The sequence below is a fragment of the Gopherus evgoodei genome, chromosome 4, assembly GCF_007399415.2.
Source record: "Gopherus evgoodei ecotype Sinaloan lineage chromosome 4, rGopEvg1_v1.p, whole genome shotgun sequence".
In the NCBI taxonomy this organism is placed as follows: Eukaryota; Metazoa; Chordata; order Testudines; family Testudinidae; genus Gopherus; species Gopherus evgoodei.
The window spans coordinates 59,223,912-59,247,885 of NC_044325.1; the positions used below are offsets into that span (position 1 = coordinate 59,223,912).

Below are 23,974 nucleotides of genomic sequence, written 5' to 3' on the forward strand. Positions count from 1 at the left end.
TAAAATGATAAATTTGCATGCTAGGATCTATAAATTTGTATTTAGAGAAAGTCTGGAAGGTTCCACAAGATTCTGCAAAGGTCTAGAAAATTCTCAGAGATTAGTGAAGAATGAATCCACATATGGAATTACTTCAAACATTCTATTTTTTGTTTTAGCAGCAAAGAATCCTGTGGCACCTTATAGACTAACAGACGTTTTGGAGCATGAGCTTTCGTGGGTGAAGACCCACTTCCTCAGATGCATATTTTTTGTTTTGTTGCTAACAACAAAATCAGCAACCCAAGTCCAACATCCCAGGCAGTAGCCTGCCCCTAAATCCAATCCTGGATGTGCTCGTTATTCAATGTCTACTAAGCAAACCAATTAGATGGTCTATTAAGCAAACCAATTCGATGTCCATGCTGTACCATGCTCAGAATCCCAACTGACAAGGGTCAAGCAAATCTGAGGCAGCAAGTTACTGTGAGAATTGGCTCATCACAGAGTTTTCAGTGATATTAACCACAAATGCAATATTACATACCAGCAATAGTTTGTTAGAATGTCAGAATCCAGAAATGCTTTTGTCTTGAGCAGAGACTGTATATAACTTTCTTAAGTGAAACTGGCAACATACCACCCTCGAAGTGTTTCAAGACTTCACCATTTCTTCCTCACTGGCCTTTTCCAGACAAGACAGACTGTAGAGCTAATATATCCAACAACTCCAGTACTTCAGGACCACAGGCCAGAGCTCAAGATGGGAATTAGTGTTTGTCTGATGCCTGATCAGAAACAGACAGTTCATTCCAAACCCATGTAACTTTATCCACAAATAGATATGAAATTCTCTCCAAATGGCAGAAACTTCCTTGTTTACAATATTCTCCTAAGGAATAATTACCAGCAAAACAAACAAAATTGAGATTAAACATCTCGACTCAGGTTTATGCCTTAATACAGAATGTCTTCCTGTCTTTTCTCCCTTTGACCACTACTGCAAAGACCAAACAAACTAAAACCTGGCAACCGATCCCCCACCTTGCGCTTCCATATCTCCTACACGCAGAAACTAGTTCTCGTATTTGTTTTTTTCTGTGGTATAAATTATTTTAAATACACACCAAATCACTGAAATAACTTCTGAAATTCAGATTGTTTGAGCCACATCCACCTAGATCATGCAAGAATTTACAGAGATTTGGTTGTAATCTGTTCTTGTAATTTGATAGAAAAAGTCTATTTTCAATATAAAAGTCTCTGATGAGGAAGGCAGCTTTCTGTATCTTCTGTATGTATCTGGAATCTTGTTTAGAAGTTAACAAGATCTGACTTTGCTGAAGTACTAATATAGATTTAATCAGCTCAATTCAGCTAAATCCTTATTAGTAGGATATGTGTAATGACCACCCAGTGTTTAACTAGCACTAGGACTGTGACTGTAGAAAATAGGAAATATTACCTCCCCTTCCCCCCAAAAAAGACAATTACTTTGAACAGTTTCCCTCAAAATGCTATAACTCGGGAAAAAAATAACATCCATGTTACTTTGGTTTTGTGTTAATTAATCTACCACTAATATCTGGATGTGATCATAATTTACTGTGATTTGTGGGGGAACACTTCCAGATGATTATTTTAGAGTTAAAACCTAAACTCAGAATTGTTGATTTAATTCCCACAATTAAACAATCCTGGAATGAATACTTGGGATGGCATTTTTAATGTGAATCCCATGCTAATAAGCAGTTATGCACCCAAACCCTCCTAATTCCCACTCTTTATATAATTCCCCAATCATATATGTAAGAGGTGTACCAACCAATATGAATAAATAGAAATACCTATCTTCAGCTATTTCTTTAGAGATATTCACAAGCAAAAGTGTAAGCCATTTTAAGGAGTGCTAAATATGTATATTGAATCAAATTAATTCCTGGTTTAAGTTTTTTCCTCTTGCCAAGTAGTAACCTTTGCAAGATGTACCGGATTGCTGCCACACCACAATAATTTCTTGTTAATTGAATACTTTCCATTCAAATATTTCAGCAGTTGAGAATGCCAAAGACAGGTTCAGGTCAGGGCAGGCCAGTTTTAGATAGGTTAGTTTACATTAAAATTGTGAACATAAAAGGAAAGAATTGCAGAAAACTTGATACTTTGCATGATTATATTAATTCTTGTATGTTCTATGACTTGCTAATGAAATTTTCTTTATCAATGGCTCCATGCTACCCCCATTCCTAATCCCTGGCATAGGATGGATTCCCATGAAAAGAGCTGAGGCCAGAGCACGCATGCGGTGTGACAGTCCTTGGATGCCAAAATGGCACCTTTAGCCATTGGCAGCCAGGCATACATTTCAGCAGTTGTGGCCAGCATGAACCCAGCCATGAAGCTGCCTTTGGCCTGCCCTATATACCCCAGTTGCACCAAATGTATCTTGGCCACAGTTGAGGATCCATCCTTATATTGGTAATAAAGTGGGGGTATATATTAGACATATATATATTGTTATGGTACAAGATTCTAATGGTTTACAAGTTACGATTCATCTTTTCCAGACCCTGCAGATGGAGGAGAGCTTTGGATTAAGGGTTTCCCAAATAAAGTGCAGACTGTATTTAAGCAGTTGATCAGCCTGTGTTTTGTGTGAATCCCGGAGAGTGGTAGAGGCTCAAGGCAGCCTCTTGTGACAGAGCAGTGGTGCTTTATCTGACATACCTGCAAAAGGGGGTTGGCTGTGTACAGGCTGTTACCACTGCTGTTCAGGAAAACAGGACTTGTGTACATTTTGTAAATAAATAAATTGCACTAAGAGAATACCTGACTCAGCATCACTAGTTTCTGCTCCAAACAGAACATAAGAATGGCCACACTGGGTCTGACCAATGGTCTATCTAGTCCACTATCCTGTCTTCCAACAGTGGCCAATGACAGGTGCTTCAGAGAGAATGACCAGAAGAGGCAGTCATCAAGTGATCCATCCTGTCATCCAATCTCAGCATCTGGCAGACAGAGGCTAGGGACACCCAGAGCATGGAGTTGCACCCTGACTATCCTGGCTAATACCCACTGATGGACCCATCCTCCATGAACTTATCTAATTCTTTTTTGAACCCAGTTATAGTTTTGGCCTTCACAACATCCCCTGGTACAGTGTGTTGTGTGAAGAAGTACTTCTTTTTGTTTGTTTTAAACCCGCTGCTTATTAATTTCATTGGATGACTCCTGGTTCTTGCATTATGTGAAGGAGTAAATAACACTTCTTTATTCACTTTCTCCACACCATTCATGATTTTATAGAACTCTATCTTATCCACCCTTAGTCATCTCTTTTCTAATCCTCTCAGTCTTTTGTGAGATCCCTTTGTAATGCTTTGCAGTCTGCTTTGGACTTATCTATCTTGAGTAATTTTATATCTGCAATTTTTGCCACCTACTGTTTACCTTTTTTTCCAGATCATTTAGCCCTTGCAAATATTTTAGGACAGTGATGTCCAACCTTTTACCCCATGGGCCTAAAATATTACTTTTAAAAAGTAAAGGTGCCACAATCAATACAGAGGCAGATTCCCTGCCTTATTCTGCTCTCTTTGCCTGCCCAGACACTGCCTAAGAGAGCAGAAACCACTCACATGTCTCCTGCTACAGATTCTCCAGCACAGGAATGTTCCCAGGAGCAAAGCTGGCATAGCTGGTTGAAGATGTGGTGGGAGGCATTGGAGGACCTGGAATCCCTTACCTATTCCATGTACTGACAGTACTGATTATAACACTTAGATAAAAAGATGCAAGGTGCAGCTCACATTTTCTTCTTATGACACACCCTTGAATGCCTCTGTTTAAAAGGCTACAGGTTCCACACCACTATTCCGGGATATGAAGATATGTTGCAATTATTTGAAATCCTCTGTGTCTTCATGATATTCTGCAAAATGTTTCATCTCGTGAACTACCACAGTGAAACAACATATTTTAAAACCCTTTTAAAAAAAACCTCTCCAAACATTCTCTTCTACTTCATGAGCCTCTGTCTCTGCTGCATTTGGATCTAAACGAAGCTATATCATCATCTGACAAAGTGAACTGATTCCTGAGCATTTCTTGTACTGGAACATATTAATCAACTTATCTTTGTAAACTATTAACTTACAGGATCTTAGCCGTTTAAACTTTGAAACCAGTATAAAACAAGGATTAAATTAACAGGAAATCACATTATCTGCCAGTCTCAAAACAGAAAGTAAACTGAAAAACACTCTCACTTAGATAAGTAGAATAATCCTGTGTCTATGGCTCAGAGTAAAAATAATTTCCTTCTTTTGCGTAGATGCTGTGATACAAATAACAATTTTACTCTTCTAGATTATATTTAGGGCTTATGGTTTTTGGTTTTAACTGATAAACACGATATAATAACCCCAAGAAAAGAAATGGAGTATTTATCCAGTAAACACTGGAAATGGTTACTAGTATGTAAGGGTTTGTCTGCACAGAGCAGTAATGCAGACTATGGGAATGTGATTTCCAAAGCACGCTATCATGTTGCATATTAATTGGCCCATGTAGGCTCTGCTGGTGTGCACTAAAGGTTCCCTACTTTGCCTTAATGTTCGAAACAACACTACATAAAAGTAGAACATTATAAAGAGATTATTCATTACAGTATATACAAAGAGAAAAATATTATTGCTGCATGTTTGAGATATGTGTTAAAGGCCATTATTAGAGAATGCGCAATAGTCGTTTACTGTAATTGTTCCATTATATTTAAGTTAGAACTCTTTTTATACACACACAAAATTGCTATCAGTAAAAATATTATAAGGAATTTAAATTATGTATAAAAGAAGGACCTTCTTGCATCAATACATCATGCTGTGTTAGATAAAAATGATTCTATTGCAATTAATTGACAGAAAGAACAAACAAAACAAAAAAAAGTGTAAGCTCTTGGGGCAGAGATCATCATAGTTGCTGTATGTTTGTACAGCTCCTGGCACAATCGAGTCTTGGTCCATAACTAGGGCTTTTAGGTGCTATGGTAGTACAAATAAATATAATATACCTCTCATTGTAGCATCTTCGTGGACAGCTTCACCCATTGAACAAAGGACAGTTCCTCACAAAAACATTTCTGGGAGCAATTGATGAAACTTGAATGCAAAAGGCACCACATCTACTGAGAAAGGGAAACCTGTCCTGAGCAACTACCCAAGGTGGCCAGTAAGAAACTGTTTGACCAACAGAAGTGAAAGAAAATTATACTGGAAACATGGAATAATTTTAAGTGGTCCCATAAAAGAGGGAGATAATCTTTAGTGCAAGTTTCACTGTATCTCTAATTTTCAATTAAATCAGACAAAGAAGCTCTTCTACAGTAACATGTTTACTATATAAACTGAAAAGCCTTAGGGCTGTTTTTTTTAAACCCTCCTCCCTCCTGCATACCTATCCTGGAACAGTTACAAATACTTCCATTTTATTGTGTGTTTGTTTTAGAGATGAGACCAAGTCTGTGTTTCATATATTTTTCACGAAAGGCAAGGTGGGTGAAGTAATATCTTTTACTGAATCAACTTCTGTTGGGCAGACAGATAAGCTTTCAAGTGGTTTGAGCATTGGTCTGTTAGACCTAGGGTTGTGAGTTCAATCCTTGAGGGGGCAATTTGGGGATTGGTCCTGCTTTGAGCAGGGGGTTGGACTAGATGATCTCCTGAGGTCCCTTCCAACCCTAATAATCTATGATTCTAAGCTCACACAGAGCTCTTCTTCCCAGGTCAGTATAAGTGCAGAAGGTTGTCTGTCTCTCTCTCACCAACAGAAGTTGGTCCAATACAAGATATTACCTGCCCACCTTCTCTTGCTAATATCCTGGAACCAACACAGCTACAACATCACTGCATATGCCTTTTAATATTGTTTTTCTTCTGTCATAATGTAAACTACACAGGTAAACTGCTTCCAGATTTACACCATAAACAAACTAATTATAAAGGGGGCTCTCTTCAAAACTGAAAAGGTACAGTGAGTAATGTGCATTTTATGGATAGTGCATCCACAAGGATTTAAACTGGATAAATTAAAGGCAAGCATAGCACATCTTTAAAAAATTAACCATGTTTCTAGATTTTCCATTCTATCCTTGTTCCTAAAAGCAGCACCAATAAGGAATTACACAGAGGAGGACACACTGAAAACATAATCCACTAACCATTCTATTCTGTCCTTTTCTAATCGCCTCCTCCTCTCTACAGGACAAAACAAAGAGACATTGGTGCTGTTGTTGCTGATATCCCAGAGGTGCATCCACATTGGTAAAGAAGCCTGTCAACTCTATAGGAGAGTTTAACGAGGAAATATTCGATTAACTAAAAACACTTTGCATGTGTCTATGTGAACTCTGATAGTAATGATAAATTGCAGTCACGGGCCTCCTACGTGTACTGTAGAAGGAGAGGCATTTGTTTGAAGTGTGTCAGGCCACGCTTCAACAACCTGACGGCAAACACTATTCCTTCTCGCATTCCTCCATGTCTGCAATCTTACACCTCGTGCTTATTAACATACCCCTTCCAAGCATGTCAGAAACAAATCCATGCATTAAAAAATGGACTGAATAGACAGAAAAGTATTGGTTCAGGCTTACAGAAAGTATATTGATTCCTTGCATTGGCAAGAAGATTAATGCAAGCAATAAGCATGTTCTGCAGCAGCTATTGGCATGTAACCAGAGCAGCATCCTGTTCCCACTGAACTCAACGGCAAAAATCCCATTGCCTTCCATGGGAGCAGGCTCTTTGTAGATTAACCAGTCCCTCCTTCGTGAATAGAAGCAAATGCAGTTTAACCCAGCAGCACTCGGTGAATACCGTGCAATGTTTTGTGATGCAGCAATGAAACCTCAGCACTAACGCTGCGTGCCTTAACCCGGTCCGCCCCCTTGCAGTGTGGCAGCAGAGCCCACTTTATCAGCAGAGTAACAGATGAGTGTGTGCCATGTACACGCTTTGTGCTGCACCAGGGCAGCCTCCCTGCCTGCCAACGACTCCAGCCCTTATAGGAAGGGAACAGCACCGGCCGATCCAACTTTGCAGTATGGGAAGCGAGTTGCCTGCACAGTGCAAGGGTTGCCTTACAGCCCTGCAGCCTCTCTGGGCCCTCACCCTCCCAAACATTGCAGCAGTTCTAGCTCTCTTGCTAACTCTCTTCAGTTCTCCCTCACATACATACAGCCACAGGCTCTCGCTCTCTCGCACACACGCACACAGAGAAGGGAGAGGGGGTCGCTTGCACTGCTTTATAGATCCCTCCGCGCCTCTGCGAGTGTGTGTGTGTGTGTGTGTGTGTAACACTGACAACTCCTTGGGAAGTGAGTGGAAGGGAAGGAACTACTTTCAGCAAACTAGCTTGCCCTGGAGGCACTGCAGGCCTCCCCAGCGGCGGCCGTGGGAGGGGGGCCCGAGGGGATTATTTTCTCTGCAGCCCCCCTCTCCCCTGGTTAGTTGGAATCAAGCTGTGGAGGCGGAAGGAGCCTGAAGTCAACGCTTCCGCCCAGTTTTCCTGCGAGGAGGCGGTAGGAAGAGAGCGCGGGGCTACGGCTAATGGAGTTGGTGCTGCTGGGGACGGAGCGCGGCTGCTGAACTTATCGCCGGCTCCGGCTGGGGGCTTCTGCCTTCCGCCCCCCCGCGGGACGCCCGCTGGCTCCTTCCCCCCATTCCCCCTCTCCTCGCACAAACAGCCGTGACGCATCCCGCCGCCCCATCCCCCCCCCGGCTGCCTCACAGCGCCTCCCCGCTCCACCCCCATCCCCCGGCTTCTTCCCTGCTTGGGGCTGTTGCTCGCTAGGGAGGGGTGGGTGATTTGCCCCCCGCCCCTTCCTTCCCCCTCGGATCGCAGCCGCTGTTGTTCGGAGGAATTTCTGCCGCGGCGGCTCCCCTCCCTGCTGCCCCGGGGCGCGCTGCGAGGGGAGAGCGCGCTCGGCGAGGAGGAGGGCACTGAAGGTAGCTGCATCGGGACATGAGCTGCAGCAGGAGGACGGCGGCGTGGAGTTCACTGCAGCTAGGAACCTTCCTCTTCCACCAGCGCCAGCCTGTTCCCGTTAAAGACCAGAGGGGCTGCGGCTACCAGCCTCGCTGAGGCAGGGGGCTGCGCTCCAGCGCCGGACAGCAAAGTCCTTGCGGCTCTCGGATAAAAAGCTCGCCCCCTGCCCCTGCAGCCTTGAGAGCGATTCTCGTTGAGGAGGCAGAGCTGGGGGTTAACAATGGTGAGGTTTCTGGTGAGTTCCTGCTGCGCCCTGGCTGCGTCGGTGCTGCTGCTCCATCTCGCTGTCGGATCACGGTGAGGAGAAAATGAGCGAAGAGACGGCGACTTCTAACAACGAGTAAGCAAATATTATTCCTCTTCTTCGGATTCCTCTATTTCCTGGCTCCGCTGCCTTTACATTTTGGCATTACCTCGCTGCATTACTCTAGCTTTTTGGATCTGTGTCCGTGTGTATGTTTATATTGCGCATATGTGCGTACATGTATAGAAAGCCTGAGGGTCTCTTCTTGTGTTTTAGGAGCTTATTTCATAAAGATGGGGAGCCAGTCTCCATGAAAGTGCCATGCAATTACAGCATGACAGAAAAGTGGCCAGGTAGTGGCGGCAGCGGCGTGTGTTGAAGTTGGGGAACGGTGAGGGTTTAATGTCCAAACAGATACCAACAGTGCACCCCACTCCACACGCCGCCTGGGATCAAATCTTATCTCATAGATGTTCCACATGGAAACTAGTGTGTGGGAGCTTCATCCTGCAGGAAACTGCTCCTGAATTTTAATTGGATGAGTCAGTCAATGTAAATAAAGTTTAAATCTTCCCCTAAAACTTTTTTTTTGTTTTTTAAGTGAGCTGTTGGGACTTCTTTTTTAAGGGGAAAGCAAGTCTCTTAAATTTTAATGTAGCTGTCTTGGATGAAATAATTCGGCCTCGTAGTTTTTAGATATGTCTTACTGCATTTAGTCTGTGATACTTACATTTTGGATGGAGGGGAAGAAATAATAATCTAGTAAATATGTCTTATGTCGTTCAAAAACAGAAGTGCAACGTGTTTTGCGGTAGGTTGATCTTAGTCTTTATCAGAAACATTTACAAGTATAAAGTGCGTAAGGGTTACTGTTGGCTCCGACTGCTACAGACTGTAATCCTTTCCAGAATAATGATTTGCAATTTAGTCATTTGCTGTAATTTCTTTTACTAGTGATGTGGCTCGTCATAGTGCAGAGACAACTCTTGGTGATGGAAAATAACCGTCGTGTGCTTTTTTAAAAATTTTTTTAAAAAGCGAGTTAATTTATTTGACAAAAATCTCATTGGCAGTAGGAGGCAGATTGTCATTTGCTTGCATTCCTCTAAATAAAACCTTCATTCCTTAAGATGTACCTCCTTAAGGAAAAGCATTTTTCTTTGTAAAACATTGACTATATTTTCAAAGTTGGATAACCAGAGTTTTGAGAAATCCAGAGCTCCAGTCTGTAAAGCACGAAGCATTACACTGAGGTGGTTTAGAAGGTGAATTTGCTTCAGTATCAGTGTAACGAGGCAGAAGCAGTCGCCATGTTTTCTTTTTTGTGAATCGTTCTAATTTGCATACCACAATCTCCATTCATAAAAAAATAAAAAAAAATAAACCACCATCACCGTTGACATTCAACAAGACCTGCCGGGCAAATTGTATAGGCCTTTTCCGGCACGTCAACGGACTGGTTATTGTAGGAAGCTTTGAACGTTAGGATTTTCAGGTCTACTTGTATTTTTTTTTTAATTGCTTGTTGACAGAGTTATGTGGGAAATATCAGCTCGGGGAGGTGCTGGAAGCACGTGATCTACTCCATTCATAAAATACCTGGCTGTCCATTCACTGTGCAGCACACTGTGTTAAACAGACTTGCAGATTAGATCTGCATAGACAAGAGGAGAGAAGAGGTTTATGTCAGAGTGCAATGGGGGAGAGACTGCTTATTGCTAGTGAGCCTGGAGAAACCTGTACTTTTTGTTGCTGGTTTTCTTTGTTTTTGTTTTTCAAATAAAATTCTTTATTAAATTTCAAAATGTATTAAGGAAAGGAGTATTAAGAAGTTAGAGTAATTTCATCTTTAGAAACAGTGAATTAGAAATAAAATACTGAAAAAACAAATTCACCAGTGCATTTTGTTGCATTGCTTTCAAGACAAAATATTAACCATTTTGCCAATTCCTATAGCAATAAACAATTGAAATTACTTTTTATGATATTGGTATAACACTACTGTTTATTTCTATACCAAGGAATATCAGATGCTAGTGTTTCGAATAAGTCTAACCTTAATGAGATGATATTGGCTTGAAAATCACATCTCAGATAATGCCGTATATTCTGTTAACAAATGCCTCAGATGGTTAAAATTGAGAAGTCAGTCGAAAGGAAATATTTTTCTCTTTTTGTGAATTTTTACAGCACTTCTGTATAGTTACTTTCCTATTTAGACAGTCTTTTTTTCTCTCTTGCTGAAAAGACCTTTTAAATATCAAGGAAGCAGAATACTTTTTAAAGAGAAAATTGAACCAATGTAGAGGATGCTGTATGAGAAATTATATTTTTAACTAGTCTGTTTAAAAAATTTTGAGCATCCCAATTAAAAAAAAATATATTCCAGGACACTTAGTTGTTGGATTCTAGTTACCCAGCCACAAAACAAATTGAATCTGGTTACCTGAACCCCTTGTTAGAAATACTGAGTGGGTTGCTGTGTTAAAATGCTTATGTACAGTGTTGATAAACTATCCAAACAATATATTTAACAAATATATAATGGATGCTTTTTGGAGGGATTGGGGGAGTTTTGTTGTTAACAGACCAGCAGAATGATGTTTGAGTGACTTCAACACTTTATCAGAAATGAGGGGTGAAATTTTGCTTATGGTATTTCAATTGGGTCCATTTTTATTTTTTCTATATGCTTGAATGTAAACAGATTAATGTAAAAACTTACAAGGCTCTGTCAACTTAAAGATCATTTTTCTGTGTGAACAGCTTTTTTACCTACAATCATAGTAGGTAAAAACACTCAAAATTACTATAACTGAAAAATTTAAAACAACCTCTAACTTTTTCATTTTATTTACTTTGTGGGTTGACAGCACTTAAAGTTTTACCATTTCACCTGTTTGTGTGCATCTTTCACATAGCAACAGAGGAGAGAACATTATTGCCTTAATGTTTATCTACAAATTTCTCATCAAGTAAAGGCAAATACGGGTACTTGGAAAGACATTTTGTTGCAATGTAAGTAACTGAGAACTATGGTTGAAGCTTGGTCATTAGTCTTCGTGCTTGCAAAACTCCCATTCATGCAGAAAGAAGGATTGAGCTATGTGCTTGTTTAGTTTGATCTCATCTAAGAATATATTGCATCTTACTGTAAATGATGTCCGTGTGAAATAAAAGGATGTGAAAGTTAAAAGCTATATCAGGTGTCACTGCTTCTTGTATTTTTAAATGAATGTATAGAAGGCACCCATAGAAAATTCTGTTTACTATGGACAGGTATTTTTGTAGTTGGGCAAATAGTTGTAGTTTTTTTGTTTAGTTTTTGTTTTAATTTTCATCTTTGTGGTAAAGGGTGAACAAGCAGATTTTTTGTGTGTGCAGGGCCTGGCTGGGACTATTTTCATGGCAGTTTGACGTGGCTGATGGACAATAAAAAGAACATTGAATCATTTTTGTCATTTTGATATAGTGGAAGAGTGAAGATTTTTCTTGATGCTCTTGGATGTGAGCCAATAATACTGGTTTGAGCTATGCATAACGTGAACAGGAACCTTGCAAAGTTTTACCATCTCCTGTATATACCTCCATTCTTAACCAGAAGACCTCAATAATTCCACCACTAGGCCTCTGTTGAACAGAATAAACTTTCTACTAAATAGAGAGAGAAGGTGGGTGAGGTAATATGTTTTATTGGGCCAACTTCACCCACCATCTCTCTATAATATCCTGAGACCAGCACAGCTACAGCAACACTGCATATGACAGTTAAAATTAGGTGGCATTTTTTTTATGTGGACAAATAACCACTAAACTTGGATGAAATTATTAAACTCATTTTGTAATACAGTGCTGTTTTGGGACCCATTAGTCCAAAAATAAGTGACATCTTACTAGCAGATTTTTCTCATTATATCCATATATCTCATATATAAGGTTGCCCTTCAGTGAGAGAAGTGGTGCCTGATTCTGTAAGCCCTCCTTACTGTTTCTCCTGATCTGAATTTTGGCGGTCATTTGTGCATATTGTAGGCTTGTACATTTAGGCTCTGGTTTGTAAATTGTTCTGAGATTCTTATGGATGAAAGGTGATCTTGTGTTCATATAGCCTTCTCAGTTCCTTTAACTATCAAGTCATATATTTCTCCTGTTAACTATATTTACATTCATTTTTTTTATGATGGAGGTATGTTGCTGTCCATAGTTTTGACAATGAACAGACAGTGTTATCAGAGAGGTATATCAATCTGTCATGTCATGTCAGATCTGAGCTATCCAGTTGCAAGACATACACATGGAACACTGTGTGGAGGGAAGAATGTTGGGTTAGATGTATCCCTCAAAACTAGACTAAAATAATAATAAATGTTTAAAAATAAAATTAGGTTATACAGAATCTAAAACAAATGTAAATGTTTTCCTAGAACTTTAAAATAAAATTGCAAGAGAAGTAATGTTTTTAAGTATCCCCTTGTATTTCCATCCAAAATATTGACTGATTTAGATTAATAAGACCTTGACCCTGGAAATGAAACTACTGGTCTGTTTTCTTTCTTTCTTTCTTTCTTTCTTTCTTTCTTTCTTTCTTTCTTTCTTTCTTTCTTTCTTTCTTTCTTTCTTTCTTTCTTTTTCTATAATGCACCTTTGCAACTTGGACAAACACTCTAAATAGAAAAAAAAACTAGATTTCTAAAATTCTGTCACTTAATACATCTTACGTGTACTACAAACAGATTATATAAAATGAGAGAGATTTTAAAAAGTGTAAATTGATGGTGTCCCTTCTGAATTCACTAATTAGATTGTCACTGCCATTTTATAACTTGTTTCTTTCTGGGGCATACTTGATTTTGTATTTCTGGAGAGTCATTCCAATTTTATTGGCACTCTCATACTCTTTATTTGGCCTTATGTCCAAGCTATTACTCTGAAGGCAAATGAACTTTCAGGTTACATAATAATTTGAGAAGTCAAGAAAAAACACTATGGGTCAGCTTTAGCAGCATTCCTTGATTGTTGTGATATCACAGAAAAATTTATTCTAGGATGTCACAGTAGGACTGGAGTCAGTAGCATTATTTGGAGAAACTAAATAAAGTTGGTTGTTTTAAAGGTGATTTGTGTTACATTAACAGTTGAACTGAACAGTAGGGACATTCAGTATGTATTTTGGAAATTAATGAAATTTATTAATTTTGGTCCTGATCACACGCAAAGGGAACTATTAATGAGTAAAGGTTAGATGTATGATTTATGTCTGCATGACTGAAGCATCATTTTGCAGGTTGTCTTTAATTTGTCCTTTAGTCATTTTCTGCATATCTATAAAGGTATATGCAGGTTAGTTCTTCATTGTGACAGATATCTGTGTATATGCTGTTTGTCTGTTCTGCATATAATTACTGTCTGTGTCCATGCATCTCTGCTGTGCTACTGAAATTTATATGTATAAGTGTGTGGAGATTTATCAATTTACTTAACAAAGTGAACTCTGAGTTTTAAAATTAAATTGTAAACTTGAAATGTTTAGACTGAGAGAATATCAAGTAAATTAAAAAATTGTAATTTCACAATGGATCAACATATGATACTGTTTGTTATTTTCCTGCTTATAAAGGCAGGATGGAGAACTTCTCTGCCTAGTTTAGTGTGATAATCTGGAATTGGACATGGAGAGAGAATTCATTAGGGAGAGCCAGTGTCAGTGTAAATGGATTAAGAGAATTCAGAGATAGAAGTATGAAAAGTTAATGCTGGAAGTGATGAAAAAATAATACAACACAGTGTTGAAATGGAAGGCAAAAAGGGAAGAGAATAAGCGGGGATTAAAGATTAATAGACTTTTTTTTTAAATGAATTTTTTAAATGTAACAGGCTATTTTAAATTTTTTTTTAAATGTTAAGGTCTAAATTTATCATAATCTATTTTAAGTCAAGTACCAAAAATACTAAGCAGCAACTGTCTGCTTCAACCACTGTTCTAAAGGACATGCTTCCATGCTGATAACTAGTTCTGCTTGATAACAGTCCAAAGCAATGGGGACTGACACACGTTCACTTTCATCAACTGGGTCAGATATCACCAACAAAAGGTTGATTTCCTTTTTGGTGGTTTGGTTTCTGTAATTTCTGCATCTGAGTGTTGCTCTTTTAAGACTCTGATAGCATGTTCCACACCTCATCCCTCTCAGATTTTGGAAGGCACATCAGATTGTTAAATCTTGAGTCAAGTGCTGTAGCTGTCTTTAGCAATCTCTTATTGGTACCTTCTTTGCATTTTGTCAGATCTGTAGTGAAAGTGTTCCTAAATTGAATAATGTGCTGGGACGTCATCCGAGACTGCCATAACACGAAATATATGGCAAAATGTGGGTAAAACCACAGAGCAGGAGACATACAATTCTCCCCCAAGGAGTTCAGTCACAAATTTAATGCATTATTTTTTTAATGAGTGGCATCAGCATGGAACCATGTCCTCTGGAATGGTGGCTGAAGTATGAAGGGACATACAAATGTCTAGTATATTTAGTACGTAATGCAGTGCAAGCCACAAAAGTGCCATGCCAATGCCTGTTCTCACTTTCAGGTGACGTAAATAAGAAGCGGGCAGCATTATCCCCTGTAAATGTAAACAAACTTGTTTGTCTTCGTGATTGGCTGAACAAGTAGTAGGATTGCGTTTACTTGTACGGGCTATTTCTAATAGGATGAGGTCTACTAGTTCTACAGTCTTGAAGGGCATTGTGACCAGAAACAGTCAATTCAGCTCACTAACTACAAGTAATCCTTCCTTTGTTTAATAAATCAGCATTATATATAACATTGTTTGATAAACTTTTTTTTCGTATGTATCCAGCACATTTAAGGTAGTTTCATTTAATAAAAATATGCTGGTTTTGTGCATTTGTAATTTAATCTGTATTTCCATTCAGCTAAAATTTAACAGAAATCAGAAGTAAAATATTAATCATCTAGTAAATACGAAATGCATCATTCACCATTTTCTAACATAAAAATGTAAAAATTGAGACTGGATAAATTGTTAAAATATATAATTACTGACATTACACTTGTATACCTTTATCCTCCTGGTTAGTGCTCTCCCCCCCCCCCCAACAAAAGTCCAAATTTAGCAGAAGTGTTATGTTTAGTTACAAATAAGTATATTTTAATGGTTTCCAACCAATGAGAATCAACCATTCTTTGGAGAAATAACTAAAAGTGCAATTGCAAAACAAGATTGAAATTATTTATTTAAATATAGGCTTCCTGCTTTCTGATTTAAATCAGGATTATGTTGGTGATTTTGTTGCTTTGATTTAAATTAATCTGCCCTGCAGAGAAGTGATCTTGTATTTCTAAGACAAGGGACAGTGTATTTAATTTATACCAAAAAAATCGGAAAGAAACTATAATATGTATAGAGTTTTAATGTAAGTGACATAAAAGCATCACATAAAGTGGTATGAAATTTTGTGCTGGCCTAAATATGCAAATATACCCTGCAGATTCCCCCTGGGTTAAGCATGTTTCAGTGAATGTGGATAGCACACAGGAACTGCCATATTTATTGGACCTAATGTCCATCTATTCTAGTACTGTCTCTCTGACAGTGGCCAGTACCAGGTGCTTTAGGGGTAGGTATAAAAATCCCACACTAGGTACTTCAGGAATATTCTGCCCCTATATTAGATCTCATCATAATTCCAAATTGATTTAAGCCATGAAGCATAATATCCCTTCCACACAATCTTTATCTTCAATTATGATAAATTCTCGATATTCTTGATATTGACATCCCTTCTTGAATCTTGTTAGTTCTTGGCCTCAGCTTCCCATGGCAATGAATTCCATGGTAATTCCTTGAATTGTATTTGAATATCCCACCTATTAATTTCATTGAATGTCCCCTTGTTCTTGTGTTATGAGACAGGGAGAACAGAAGCTCCTGATTCGCTTTCTTTATGCCATTCTTTATTTTACATACTTTTATCTTGTCCTCTCTTAATCATCTCCTTTTCTAAGGTCAACAGTCCCAACATTTCATCCTTGCTTCATATGAAGAGTTTCCATATCCTTGACTCATGTTGCTCTTTACTTAAACCCACTCTAGTTCTGTTGTATCCTGTTTAAAATGGGAGTAATATACCCAGTGTTGCAGATGAGACTCCACCACTGATGTAGAAAAAGCATTTTAATTGTAGTATTTATCACAATCCCATTCTTCGTGCTGCTTAACATTTTGTTCGCTTTTTTTACCACAGCCTCACACGAAGCAGAAATCTTCATTGATCTGTTTGCAGTGATGTCCAGATACCTTTCCTGAGGAAGGAGAGAAATCTTTAGCACAGCATGCTAGAAAAGCTTACTTATCAAGCAACTGAGAGTAATAGGTGGAATAGCTTATTTATAAAACAGCTATCCTGCATAAGAGTAGCATAGCAAAATATGAATCACTTTGGTTCTCCTTTTCATTTATCCAGTATTGGATAAGAAGAGAACAAGTTTTTGACTCAAGACATTAGCTTAAGAAGAAGCAGTTGGTGATTAAAAATTGCTGGCCCATATCTCCCAGTGGCTTTTGTTGATATATGCCACTGGGAACATGAAAATGCTGTATGTCTTTATCAAGAAGGATCTGTAAAAAAGACCAGCCTCTAGATCTAGGGAGGGCTTTAAACACATTTTATCAATATAGAGACCAAGATGACATTTTTTGGTCTTGAATTCATCTAATCCTTACCTACCATTCTCATAATTGTAAGACTGTAAGGCCTGATCTACCCTGGGAGAAGTGGGGTGGTCGACCTAAGATACACAACTGCAGCTACGAGAATAGCATAGCTGAAGTTGACGTATCTTAGTTCGACTTAACCTCGTGTTCTCACGGCGCGGGGTTGATTGCCACGGCTCCCCCGTTGATTTTGCTTCCGCCTCTTGCAGAGCTGGAGTCAGCAGTCGACGGGAGAGCAATCAGGGATCGATTTATCGTGTCTACACTACACACAATTAATCGATTCCCAATAGATCAATCGCTACCCGCCGATCTGGCAGGTAGTGTAGACGTGCTCTAAGGAATCTCAAGAGATCATCTAGCTCAGTCCTACCTTAAGTGCATAGGCGACAAGTTACATGGGCCCATGGTGCCCATGCTCTACCAATATTCAGGAACATGGGCTCAGCTCCACCAATGTTTGGGGCTCCTGGGGCACTGTCAGCCAGGCCCGGTTCCCTGCTCACACACATCCCCAGCTGTGGCCCCAGCCTCAGCCCCCTTACCTCTGTCCACCTAGCCCCTCCCAGAGACGTGGCCTTGCTCCCATGTGGGGGGTGGGACTTGGACCCATTCTGGGCACCGGTAAAAGTTATAGAAACCTGGCACCCATGCTTAAGTGCAGGGGACTAAGCAATTATCTAGATTCTAGGTCATCCCTGTCAGGTGTTTGTCTAACCTGATCTTAAAAAAATCTCCAATAATGGAGATTCTACAACCTCCCTACGCAATTTATTCCAATGCTGTCAGGGTAGTTAAGGAAGGTTTTCCTGATGTCCAACCTAAATAGCCCTTGCTGCAATTTAATCCCATTGCTGCTTGTTCTATCCTCAGAGGTTTAAAGGAGAAAATTTTTTCTCCCTCCTTCTTGTAACAACCTTTTATATACTTGAAAACTGTTGTGTTCCTTCTGAGTCTTCTCTTCTCCTGGCTAAACAAACCAAATGTTTTCAATCTTCCCTCATAGGTCATGTTTTCTAGACCTTTAATCATTTTTGTTGCTCTTCTCTGGGCTTTCTCCAAGTTGTCCACATTTTTCCTGAAATGTGGTACCTAGAATTGGACACAGTACTCCAGCTGAGTCCTCATCAGTGCAGAGTGGAGCGGAACAATTACTTCTTGTGTCTTACTTAAAACATTCCTGCTACTATATCCCAAAACGGTGTTTGCTTTTTTTTGCAACCGTGTTACACTGTTCACTCATATTTAGCTTGTGATCCACTATGACCCCCAGATTCTGTATTGTTGGTCCATTATTTCAGTTTATCAGCTATAAAAATGGTGGCTTGGATACTATTTTATTTCTACTGTTGGCCTCCTTTAAGGCAGACAAGAATTAATATCAGTTTCTTCAAGTATGTTCTTGAAGGGGGGAACATACATTTAAGTGTTCTAAATACTGCAGTTCACTATGAAAAACACCTTTATTTCAGTAGTGGTTTCCTGCATATAATTGTAGTCCTGAATAAAATCCCAACTCAATCCAACTAACATGGAAGAAGGGGGGAAAAAAAAGTAATTCCCAAAGTAATAAATCATGATCATTGTATTTATAGATTCTATCAGTTATGCAAAAATAGAAAAGAACACATGAACATTAAAAGCTTCTATTCCACTGGTTCATAGTGCCACCACAGATTCATTAAAAATAGATTAAATAAGTGTATAGCAATCTTGAAAAAGCTGCACTTAAGCTCAGTAGTTTGGGACCTAATTCCCTTATAGGCAGATAGACCAAAAACCACAGATGTCTTAACTATATCCTGCTTCCTAGCACTGACAGGACACTTTTTGTGCCACAGATGTTTATCTCAGATGTACTTGCTTTTGAAGATTTATTTTAAAATATCGTTAGAGTTTAACACAAGTTGACATTACAACTGTATTGTTTCGTCTCATGATCTTTATGTTAACTTGAAATGGAAAAAGTCCATGTGTTGTCATTTTAGTGCCTCTTCTGTAAGAGTGTATTGCTTTTGACAACATAGCATTTGAATAAAGTGATTAGTGATATGATGCCACAGAAATGTAAGTGGTTAGGTTCTTCCCTTCTGACAAGCACAGATTTTAGTTCGGTGAGCAATGCAAATGACCAAATAATAGGATCCCAATGTATGTCACAGAAGAACGTCACAAACAGTACCAGAATTTGAAATATCATTTATTTTGGTTAAAGAAAGGAGATGGAGGCCTTCAAAGATAAGAATAAATGCATAGAAATAAAAACAGATGATGTGTTCCTCACCCTTTACAAGGTTCCACCCCAAATTCCTAACTGGTGTATGCGTATTTTGAAAAGCCAAATATTTCTCTATTTAAAACAATTAAAGGAATATTGTCAACTTGCATTTGTTCCCATATTTAATTTTTGTAAAAACAAGCTTTTCTAAAACTGTAGAAATGCTCCCCTGTCCATTTTAAAATAACTCAATAGAGAACAATTTTAAACAAATAAACATTCACCTGTAAGGTGTGATACCCCATCACAGCAGCACTGAAGCTGAATTTGATTATTAATAGAAATGAAATTGATTTGATTTTTTTCCCAAGAGTTGAGACTAATGCAGAGAGTAAACAAGAAGCACAGTGAAGAGTAAATTGGATTTGTAAAATGATCTTATTAATTTATATCATTGTTAGTAACATAGCTAAATAAGTTTGTTAAAGTAATAGTTTTTTAAAACTGACATGCCCTGTTTTTAAAAGGCTAAAACAGAATCAATAAGGTGTAGCTCCCAACATGATGTACTGCCTGTGATTTCCCATTCTGGAACAGCACAGCCCTATTTTGGTGAAGTAGCAGGTCCTGAATGACACAGGAGTGGCTTCTGCCATGCCATTGACATTCAGGAAGGCAGGGGATAAAAAGGGAAATGGGGAAGGGGATCACTCAGGTTGCTGTCTTTTATAGCATCTTTATGTGGCTGCCTGAGAGCGTGGCTGCAGTCCAGAATTACTAAAGTGCTCCATGCTCTGGTGCTTCCACTCCTGCTCCCAGTAAACTACTATGCTGGGGCCACGATGAAGGGGCAGGATAGCAGTATGTATGCCAATTCTGTGCTGAGGGACTCTTTCTGTGGGCCTCTTTTCTCCCCTTGTAGCTCCTTACACATCTTGAATGTTATAAAGGGGTAGTAGCAGGGATTAGAATCTGGTTCCAGGTCTCCAGTAGGATTTATTCAATTCTTAATCATACTGCCTTTGAGAATGAATATGGTGAAGCTATTTGTTTGGCAATGCTGTCTTTCCCTCCCTTTTCCAGAAGAAATAGAATCCAAAATTCCCAATTCCCTTCATTCTTCTGTCTATCAAATACTTTTAAGGCAATGGCAAAGTGTGTGTCTTAAATCCCCTTCTGGTCTCCAGAGGATAACTGCCTATTTCTGTTACAAGGTAATCATATAGTTTAAGTGTTAGAGGTCTGTGCTGTGGCTTTTAAAGGTCCTGGGCTCCGGCCTGTGTGGGCAGTTACTGTGATTCCTCATGATGGCATTTTTCTATTTTCAGTTGGATATTTATGCCATTTGCAAGTGTTTTTATAAAAATATGCCCAAAGAACATTAATATTGCAAAGTCAAGCACTCAAAAGTTTGAAAATGCCAGCATTTGCTTATTTAACCTTAGTGCAAGCACATAAGTGGGAAGCCTTCTGACTGGGTTGCAAAACCAGGAATAGAACCCTCCAGTACAATGCCTTAAACACAAGGAAACATCCTTCCTCTTCTTGCGACCCTCTGCCTCATTCACTGTTCATCCTGCAGACAGAATGAGGCAGGAGTAGAACAAATAGCATGCAAACATATAATTAGACTATCATGCCTATGGTCAAAGGACAGAAATAGGGTTTCTAGCCTTAATTCTGACACGATCAAACTTCTGAGTAATGTTCTTTGAAACATTGACCTTGTCCTAATTTTTTTGTATGTAATTTAGGCAGAATTGTACTCTGATTCTTTTCTTCATATACTAATAAAAGGCTCTGTTGTTCACTGCAGTTTTCAGATATCAGTGGTGTTACTCCTGGGCAAGTCTGTACAATACCCTATAATATTTTTAGCCAGGATTGTTGTGAACTGCTTCTTAAAACTCTTCAGCTTGATGATACTTTTTCTGGGCATTTTAATATTTTAATTAGGATATTTTAATGCTTACCTGGAAGCTGAGTTATTACATATCAGTTTGGAAGCTTACCTCTCTCCCCTATCTCTTATTCACCCATTCCTTTCTCTTTCACTGAGGGAAAATTTTTACTCTTAAATATGCTTTAGTCATATTCTTTTCTTAGTCTTCTTAAAACATTGTGATTCTCCTCATCACACTAAACATCTGAGTTTTTTCTTTCTGCCTAATTGGTAGTGCGCATCTGACAGAAGCACACTTTACGGTAAGGGTTAGGGCCAGTGTCTTTTACGGTGTCCATTAATTTGGTGCTTCATTTATTGAGTTCTCTATAAAACTAGTGCCAGGCCTCCTTGTTTTTGTTTTCTAGACGTACAAAGCACCTGAGCTGAAGTAAACAAGATTTCTGGGTGTTCACCATCTCTAGAACTGAAAAATAGATATTTTAAAGGCGATCTTAAGAACTAGTGAACACACTTGAAAACTGGCCTTCCTCTGTTTTTTTGCTGATATCTGTGAAAGCATATGGAAATTATTTTTAAGAGATGGTGAGTACCCAGGAGGTCAGAAGAAGCTGGTGGGAACTGCAGATGCTCAACACTTCTAAAAATCAGACCCTTAATGCATACAAAATCACTAGAAAATAAGTCCTGTCAATGAGTAGGCTGAATTTTAATTCCTCTTAACCTGTGCCACCCTTCAGGAAACTTAATTTTTTAGTAGGTGAGTAACAAATGTTGAAACTTAATCCTGATAAGGTTTCCAGTATGTTATCCTTTCTGTATGCATCCTGAAATTCTCTAGTTTAAAACATCTAAGATAACATAGTATTGATATCATAAACTTTAAACATCCTCTTGTAGAGGCGCCCCCCCCCCACACCCCCTCCAACATTTAATGCAGTGTTGCTATGGCAGTGGGAAAGAATTCTGCATGTTAACAAGCCCATGTTAGGTATTGGAGGTTTTTCACAAATCAGTTAAGTGCTTGCCTGGGGCACTGAAAATTGAGGCTACAAAACAATAAAAGCTACTTACTAACTAGAAGTGGCAGCAACATTTTAGAGATTGGGGAATCATGCTCTACCATTTGATATAGACACTTCAGTATTCTATGCAGTGATACTTTTCTGTTTGAAAACCATATCCAAAGAAATTGGAACAGTGTTGCCCTCATGAGTGCCAGGTTTCTATAATTTTTGCTGGTGCCCAGAACGGGTCCAAGACCCACCCCCCACATGGGAGCAAGGCCATGTCTCTGGGAGGGGCTAAGTGGACAGAGGAAAGGGGGCTGAGGCTGGGGCCAGAGCTGGGGATGTGTGTGGGCAGGGGACCAGGCCTGGCTGACAGTGGAGCCCCAAACATTGGTGGAGCTGGGCCCATGTTCCTGAATATTGGTGGAGCATGGGCACCATGGGCCCATATAACTTGCCGCCTATGGTTGCCCTACATTTTGTATTATAGGCAAGCAGCACAGAGCATTGATGTGAAGGGAGATGCTTGTGAAGTATTTTATGGGTATGTTTGTCTTTAATGCAAAAAATACATTTTAAAACAAAGGGAGGTGTATCTTGCCCCTTACTAAGTTCTTGGGAGTTTTAAGTGTAAAGTTATCAGTCTCTAGTTTTTGATGTCACTATATCTGCCTTTTAATGCAACAAAGATAGACTGCACCCACATTAGTTGCTATGAAGTATGGTGAAGATCATTACATTTTAATTTGCTAATTAGTATCTTGAACAGGGGCTTGTGTACATGGAGCAGTTATTCCAGAATAAGTAGAGTGTTACCTTATTTCAAGTGCTGTAGCTATTCAAGATTAACTCTCTGTGTGGACACACTTATTCTAGACACTCTGTATGTTGGTCATTTTCCCCAGAAAACATGATCCTGGCCACTATGGATATAGAAGCCCTCTACACCAACATTCCATTCAAGCTGTCAGGAACAGTATCCCCGATTTAATGTCACAGCAAACCTGGTGGCTGGACTTTGACTTTGTCCTCACCCACAACTGTTTCACATTTGGGGACAATGTATACCTTCAAGTCAGCAGCACTGCTATGTGTACCCGCGTGGCCCCACAGCATGCCAACATTTTTATGGCTGACTTAGAAGAACACTTCCTCAGCTCTCGTCCCCTAATGCCCCTACTCTGCTTTTGCTACATTGATGACATCTTCATCATCTGGACCCATGGAAAAGAAGCCCTTGAGGAACTCCACCATGATTTCAACAATTTCCATCCCACCATCAACCTCAGCCTGGACCAGTCCACATAAGAGAGCCACTTTCTGGACACTACAGTGCTAATAAACGATGGTCATGTAAACACTACCCTATACCGAAAACCTACTGACCACTATACTTACCTGCATACCTCCAGCTTTCATCCAGACCACATCACGCCATCCACTGTCTACAGCCAAGCTCTAAGATACAATTGCGTTTGCTCCAATCCCTCAGACAGAGATAAATACCTACAAGATCTCTATCAAGTGTTCTTAAACTACAATACCCACCTGCTGAAGTGAAGAAACAGATTGACAGAGCCGGAAGAGTACCCAGAAGTCACCTACTCCAGGACAGACCTAACAAAGAAAGTAACAGAATGCCACTAGCCTTCACCTTCAGCCCCCAACTAAAACCTCTCCAGCGCATCATCAAGGATCTACAACCTATCCTGAAGGACGATCCCTCACTCTCACAGACCTTGGGAGACAGGCCAGTCCTCGCTTACAGACAGCCCACCAACCTGAAGCAAATACTCACCAGCAACCACACAACAAAAACACTAACCCAGGAACCTAT

The 23,974-nt window shown here is 39.4% G+C and overlaps 1 protein-coding gene across 1 annotated transcript in view; it reads left to right on the forward strand.

Moving 5' to 3' along the window:
* Positions 1–7,429: 7,429 nt before the first annotated feature.
* Positions 7,430–23,974, forward strand: part of SPRED1 (sprouty related EVH1 domain containing 1) — a 114,423-nt gene continuing 97,878 nt past the window's right edge. Inside the window, exon 1 of the mRNA XM_030559393.1 lies at positions 7,430–8,368. Coding sequence (XP_030415253.1) covers positions 8,337–8,368 — 32 coding nt within the window. The 5' untranslated portion in view covers positions 7,430–8,336. The remainder of the gene's footprint in view (positions 8,369–23,974) is intronic.